The 7,500-nt window shown below is 45.0% G+C and overlaps 1 protein-coding gene across 1 annotated transcript in view; it reads left to right on the top strand.

The window, feature by feature from the left end:
- LOC139204431 (protein unc-13 homolog B) overlaps positions 1-7,500 on the top strand; it is a 53,218-nt gene that overhangs the window by 16,566 nt on the left and 29,152 nt on the right. Inside the window, exons 9-14 of the mRNA XM_070834455.1 lie at positions 3,295-3,363; positions 3,539-3,628; positions 3,802-3,942; positions 4,403-4,644; positions 5,542-5,627; positions 5,742-5,777. Coding sequence (XP_070690556.1) covers positions 3,295-3,363; positions 3,539-3,628; positions 3,802-3,942; positions 4,403-4,644; positions 5,542-5,627; positions 5,742-5,777 — 664 coding nt within the window. The remainder of the gene's footprint in view (positions 1-3,294; positions 3,364-3,538; positions 3,629-3,801; positions 3,943-4,402; positions 4,645-5,541; positions 5,628-5,741; positions 5,778-7,500) is intronic.

Genomic DNA, 7,500 nt, shown 5'->3' with positions numbered 1-7,500 from the left:
ACCAATCAGAGGACGCTTCTTTACAGACTGATACCGACCAATCAGAGGACGCTTCTTTATAGACTGATACCGACCAATCAGAGGACGCTTCTTTACAGACTGATACCGACCAATCAGAGGACACTTCTTTATACAGACTGATACCGACCAATCAGAGGACGCTTCTTTATAGACTGATACCGACCAATCAGAGGACGCTTCTTTACACAGGCTGGTGGTTCCCTCTGGGTTTTATTTGTCTGTGAGTCTCGTTGTGGTTTCCTTCGTTGAGTGTGATTTTTTTTAATTGCTGCTTCGTATTATTATTATGCACTTTTATTATGAGCTGTGGAGCCACTTGGTAGCTACTGTTTGGAAAAGTGCTACATTAATATTAAAGCTTATTTACTTTCCTGAGTCACTGCAGGCTTCACTGTGGGTTTTAGCACCACAGCATCCTTTGGCTCGTGTTACTGTGCGTTAAAATGATCCAAGTTGGTTCCATGCAGTTTTTTAAGGAGGAGAAAAACAGCTCGCTGATCTGAGGCACACAGGGATGGTTGGAAAGGTGCATCCCAGAAGCAAACTAATGTCCTGAAGCAGCAGGAACTACAGTGTGTGTGTTCATGGTGATGAAGGAACGCAGCACTGTGGCTCATTACTGTGTTTTTAACACTTCTGCAGCACAGTGAAGCTCTAAAACGTGTTTGTTGACAATAAAATACAGAATGTTTCCACCTTCACCCTTTAAGAGTCGAGCTTCTGCATGTTAAATGTGTAAGTCAGAGCTGGTGGGTTCCTCCTCTCCTGCCTGTCTCTTTGGTGTTTTAACTCTAATGACTCTCAGAGCTGCACTCTGTGAGTCTCCTCCATAGTTACTGACTGTTCGCATCCTTCCTGCCGCCAGCGGACGCACAGATAGACTCAAACCAAACAAGACCTGAGGGAGTCTTTCAGGACTTGATTAGAATTTGGCAGTGTTTTATCGGTGTTTAGTGCCAGTTAATGTTGGACATTGTTCACACTTCCATCCAAAGATAAAAACAAAGGGAAACCCTTTCCAATACAGTAACTGACAGGCTGCTTTCCAGGGAAGTGACAGATTAACGTTCGACAGCTGTTATACAGTCAGACCATGTTGGGACTCACTGGTGCTGCCGTCTGTTACATAAATGTGCTTTTAGAGCACCTTTTGCAAACTAATGACTTTTGCCAGTTTCCAGTGAGGCTGGAAACTCTGCTTCTCTTTCTTCCTCCCCCTCATTCTCCCCATCAGACAAAACTCATTTTATCTCGTTAGTTTGTCAGCCATGCCGTGACTCCCACTACGCCAGCTTCCTCTCTCTCGCTCTCTCTGAATTTCTGTTTACTTACTTGGCATGACATGTAAACATGTTTGTGTTGCCAACACATATGAGGGAAAGCAGTGGAGAAATGGGAAGCTAAGCGGTGGGGATACCGTCCTGGCTGCAGAGCTGCTTGGCCGTTGATCACAGGGAGGTTCGATCCCTGGTTCCTCCTGTTCATGAGCCTCCACATCTCTAAGCAAACCAACCTGCATGTGACTGTGTAAACACTGCGGGTTTGATTCTTCTTTTTACTGCATTTAATAACACCAGACACGTGGAGAGCAGCTGTGTGCATCTGTTTCCAGTGCAGCCAAACAAATCAGGAGGAGTTACTGCCCTACACTCGCCAACAATGTCGTCCGACACGTTAACACCAAACTCACCATCAAGTTGTTTTCAGCGTGATGTCAAATCTGTCTTTTGTGTTTTACTTCTCGTCCATCATGGCACTTGCAGCGTTTCCTGGATACTAAATTTAAATGAATCAGGAGTGAAAGCCAGAGGAGCTCTGCTGAAATGATTCTACACTCAACCCAGATTTCAGATTTTGTGTTTTTATATCTCCTCCTGTTTCTTTCACTGTCCACTAGTTTATTATTTAGTGTTTGTGTTGTACTGAACGCTCCGTTTTTGGTCCCACAGCTGCTGTAATGTTTCTTATCTCTTATCTTATTTCACTACTTTCCAAAAAATCCCCAAAATGCTGCTTTGTATTGTTGTTAATTTCAACTTAAACACTCAAACAGACTCATTCAGACGGCTCTGTTCCTCTCCAGGCTGCTTTAAACGCATCAGTTCATTTCTTTTAAGACAACACAACCCATGCAAAGTCAAACCTGACAAACATGAAAGCTGTTTTTTAGTCCCTTTCTTAGATCCTACAAACTGAAGAACAAACCACTCAATAAGATATCACCCTTCTCCTCCACTGTGAGCAGTGCTGGACTTATGTTCCTCTAACAGATGCTGTCAAGTGCTTCTGTTTACTCACTTGGTCACATCATTAATCATTTCTGATAATCAGCATTATCATCATCCATGTTTACATTTCATTGTTAATGCACTGTGATGTGACTCCTGATCAGAGCTATAAAACCGACGGAGAATATGATAAAAACAGTCGATCACAGCCGACAGCACAGCTTCTATAATCTGACTGATTTTAGCACTAACGTGTTCAGTTCGCCTTATTTCTATTTTATTTTCTTACTTCACCTTTATTTTATTCATGACCTTTATCTTTCATTCATGTTCTCTTGTGCTACAGCTGTACTGCCTGTTGTCTCGTGTGCTGCTGTAGTTTTTTGTCTTGTGTGCCTGTTAATTGCCCCCTGGGGAGTTTGAATGTAATAGAAGAATATACTTACTGCACTTGCATGAATATAATTATTGCAGTAGATACAAACATTTGTGAAAGTATTCCTGCACAGTGCAACATTACAAACTAAAAACTAAAGGCAGAACGAGGAAAAAGGTCCAAAGATGAAAGAAATAAAATCTAATTTGAACCAAAGTGGTTTAAAAGCCCGACTTGTTTTGAGCTCACAGGTTCTCCATCGTCAGTCGTTGTTGCTTAGTGACTGACTAATAGTATTAATAACACTGAGGGGTATTATAGGGTATTTATATATATATATATATTTATATATAGGGTATTATCAGTATCAGAAGTAGTTTGGTAAGAGGATGATGAGTCCCAACATGTGTTTCCAGCTCTTATTTCCAGCCCGGCTGCCCTATGGCTGCCAGTCCTGCAGAGTTTCAGTGTCTCTGGCACAAAGACGAGCTGCTCCACACTTTAACGCACCCGAGCGGCTCTTATATTTTCTTCTTGTGCAGCAGATGAAACGGTTCCTTTGCTCTGCATCACTTCGCCTCCGTGGCGCCGGGCAGCACGTGTTCAGACACTCAGACACATCAGGCAGCACACTCTGCTCTACTGCTCTGTCTCTTCTCCTCCCTACAGAGAGATCGCTTCGTGAAGCTCCTGGATCAGCTGCACAACTCGCTGCGTATCGACCTCTCCATGTACAGAGTGAGTGTCTGCTCTCCCTCCCTCCCTCCCTCACACACACACCTGAAGCTGCTGTCGTCCCACTGAGCATAAACTATTCAACTGAAAACCTCGGTCCTCTACAAATGCTTTGTCCCCTTTCGCTCACACTGCAGATGTTTCTCTCTCTAAACTTTATTCTGGTGTGTTTCTACAGAACAACTTCCCAGCCAGCAGCAAGCCTCGCCTCAGTGACCTCAAGTCCACCGTGGATCTTCTCACCAGCATCACCTTCTTCAGGATGAAGGTGAAAACATCAGAAGCGTGCAGCAGGAGTGTTTCACACCTGGCTTTTTTAATCTTCTATCTTTATAAATCATCATATTTGCCTGTATGTTTTTCGTGGCCTCTGAATGCACGAATCTCTCTGCACAGCTTCTGTCTGACTCGTCCCTCCCCTTTGACCCCCGTGTTGTGCAGGTCTTGGAGCTGCAGAGTCCCCCCAGGGCCGCCAGTGTGGTGCGGGACTGCGTCAAGGCGTGCCTCAACTCCACCTACGAGTACATCTTCAACAACTGTCTGGAGCTCTTCAACCGCCAGTTCCAGCCGGCCGTGCAGCCGGTGAGCCGCCAAACGTCGTCGTGTTTTCAACCTCTAAAAATACCAGAGTGTTTGTGTGTTAGCGCTGTTTTACTAAGCCTTTATCAATTTTAGAGAATAAATCAGGGGAAACAGGATCTGAGTGTGACTTTGTGCTCCATCATTAATGTGAGGACATGCCGCACACGCTGGCTTCGCTTTAATTGGCGCACTAATGAACTGAGCCTCCGTCAGCCGAAGAGTCGTCTCCAGAACGCTGAATGTTTTTAACCGTGCCCAGAAGGATTCACGTCTTAATGTGTCTAGACTCAGTGCACCAGTGTGTGTTCAGTATAAATTAACAATACTTTGCATGGTAATCAAGAAAACTCTCTTTTTTTAGCTTTATCTGACAGAACGTGGTCTCAGTACACTGGAGGAGTAATTAGAATAAATGATTCAGTGCTGATCATCCATGTTTCTGTCCTGTTCCCTCTCGCAGCCTGAACCCGAGAAGAAAAAGAAGAAAAAGAAGAGGGAAAAAGCGGAAGGAGAGGAGGAGGAGGATGGTGAAGAGGAAGACGAGGAGGAGGAAGAGGAAGAAGAGGAGGAGAAAAAAGAGGAGATCCAGCAGGAGGAGCAGGGCCCGAGCATCCAGAATCTGGACTTCTGGCCCAAACTCATCACGCTCATCGTCTCCATCGTAGAAGAGGACAAGACCTCGTACACACCCATCATTAACCAGTCAGTGCTCACTCTCACCACAGCACACGTTAAAGCCCTCTTTAGTTCTTAGTGACAGATTCAGAACAGTCACTGTTACTTACAAAAGGCTGTTTTCAAAGATGTTATTTAATGTTATTTTGGATTATGTTGCTGTAAGTTGTTGGAACCTTACTGTGGTGTTTCTAACCCGGGGTCCTCTCTGTAGATCCAGTAGATCTGACAGCATCGTGGAAAGGATCCCTACAGAGAGAGACTTGGAAGATCCTTTTGGTTTAACCACAAACAGCACACACACACCAGACTACATTCACTAAAACAGGGATTTTAGAGATCAGAACACAGGAGCTGCTGCTCTGCTGCTGCCTCCATCAGTCAGAGTGTTTGTGTTATTGAGTGACTTTGGTGTTTTTAAGGGTTATTTCAGTTCCAACACAATATTTATGCAATACACAATAACACAAACACTCTGACTGATGGAGGCAGCAGCAGAGCAGCAGCTCCTGTGTTCTGATCTCTAAAATCCCTGTTTTAGTGAATGTAGTCTGGTGTGTGTGCTGTTTGTGGTTAAACCAAAAGGATCTTCCAGGTCTCTCTCTGTAGGGATCCTTTCCATCATGCTGTCACACACTTAGAATAACACTCTGAGCCTGTCAGTGGATCAAACAAGCTCTTTTAGTGGACCTACTGTGATCAGGTGCAGTTGTCCCAAAGGATCACGTTGCAGCCATTGCAGCCCGTTTGGTGGCTGCTGGCTGAGGTGATCTACTGGACCAGTTCCAACACTTTTACTACCTACCAGTCACTCACACACCAGGATGTGGACACAGAGGACCCAGGGCTTAAACTACTTGTTCTCCTTTAACACACAGACACACTGTTTGTCTGGTCTGAACTCTGACTTCTTCCACCTTTCAGGTTTCCTCAGGAGCTCAGTGTGGGTAAAGTCAGCGCTGAGACCATGTGGATGCTGTTCGCTCAGGACATGAAATACGCCATGGAGGGTGAGACTGAGTGTGTCTGTGCACAGCATGTGTGTGTAGCAGAGTGTGTATCTGACCAGCTCCAACAGTCTTTTCCATCAACTCTCTGTCTTCATTTTGCTATTGTTTTTCCAGTTTTGCATAACGTCAATCACTACCGCTGGAACAATGGTGAGATTACAGAGGGACAGCTGCTGGCTGTTTGTCTGCATCGTTAGAGAGTCAGAGCTGTAGAGTAAAACCTAGAAACCCCTCAGAGAAGAGTCTGTGCACTGTGATCAAAGGCTTTTAGGCAGCAGCTGTGAATGTGAACCGTGGAGAAGAAGTGGGCGTAGCCATAGTGACAAGACTGATACCGACCAATCAGAGGACGCTTCCTTATACAGACTGATACCGACCAATCAGAGGACGCTTCTTTATACAGACTGATACCGACCAATCAGAGGACGCTTCTTTATAGACTGATACCGACCAATCAGAGGACGCTTCTTTATAGACTGATACCGACCAATCAGAGGACGCTTCTTTATACAGACTGATACCGACCAATCAGAGGACGCTTCTTTACAGACTGATACCGACCAATCAGAGGACGCTTCTTTATACAGACTGATACCGACCAATCAGAGGACGCTTCTTTATACAGACTGATACCGACCAATCAGAGGACGCTTCTTTATACAGACTGATACCGACCAATCAGAGGACGCTTCTTTACACAGACTGATACCGACCAATCAGAGGACGCTTCTTTATACAGACTGATACCGACCAATCAGAGGACGCTTCTTTACAGACTGATACCGACCAATCAGAGGACGCTTCTTTATACAGACTGATACCGACCAATCAGAGGACGCTTCTTTACAGACTGATACCGACCAATCAGAGGACACTTCTTTACAGACTGATACCGACCAATCAGAGGACGCTTCTTTATACAGACTGATACCGACCAATCAGAGGACGCTTCTTTATACAGACTGATACCGACCAATCAGAGGACGCTTCTTTATACAGACTGATACCGACCAATCAGAGGACGCTTCTTTATACAGACTGATACCGACCAATCAGAGGACGCTTCTTTACAGACTGATACCGACCAATCAGAGGACGCTTCTTTATAGACTGATACCGACCAATCAGAGGACGCTTCTTTACAGACTGATACCGACCAATCAGAGGACGCTTCTTTACAGACTGATACCGACCAATCAGAGGACGCTTCTTTATACAGACTGATACCGACCAATCAGAGGACGCTTCTTTATACAGACTGATACCGACCAATCAGAGGACGCTTCTTTACAGACTGATACCGACCAATCAGAGGACGCTTCTTTATAGACTGATACCGACCAATCAGAGGACGCTTCTTTACAGACTGATACCGACCAATCAGAGGACGCTTCTTTATACAGACTGATACCGACCAATCAGAGGACGCTTCTTTACAGACTGATACCGACCAATCAGAGGACGCTTCTTTACACAGACTGATACCGACCAATCAGAGGACGCTTCTTTACAGACTGATACCGACCAATCAGAGGACGCTTCTTTACACAGACTGATACCGACCAATCAGAGGACGCTTCTTTACACAGACTGATACCGACCAATCAGAGGACGCTTCTTTACACAGACTGATACCGACCAATCAGAGGACGCTTCTTTATAGACTGATACCGACCAATCAGAGGACGCTTCTTTATACAGACTGATACCGACCAATCAGAGGACGCTTCTTTATAGACTGATACCGACCAATCAGAGGACGCTTCTTTATAGACTGATACCGACCAATCAGAGGACGCTTCTTTATAGACTGATACCGACCAATCAGAGGACGCTTCTTTACAGACTGATACCGACCAATCAGAGGACGCTT

The sequence above is a fragment of the Pempheris klunzingeri genome, chromosome 7 (assembly GCF_042242105.1).
Source record: "Pempheris klunzingeri isolate RE-2024b chromosome 7, fPemKlu1.hap1, whole genome shotgun sequence".
Taxonomy (NCBI): domain Eukaryota; kingdom Metazoa; phylum Chordata; class Actinopteri; order Acropomatiformes; family Pempheridae; genus Pempheris; species Pempheris klunzingeri.
This window is presented reverse-complemented; position numbering and strand designations above follow the sequence as displayed.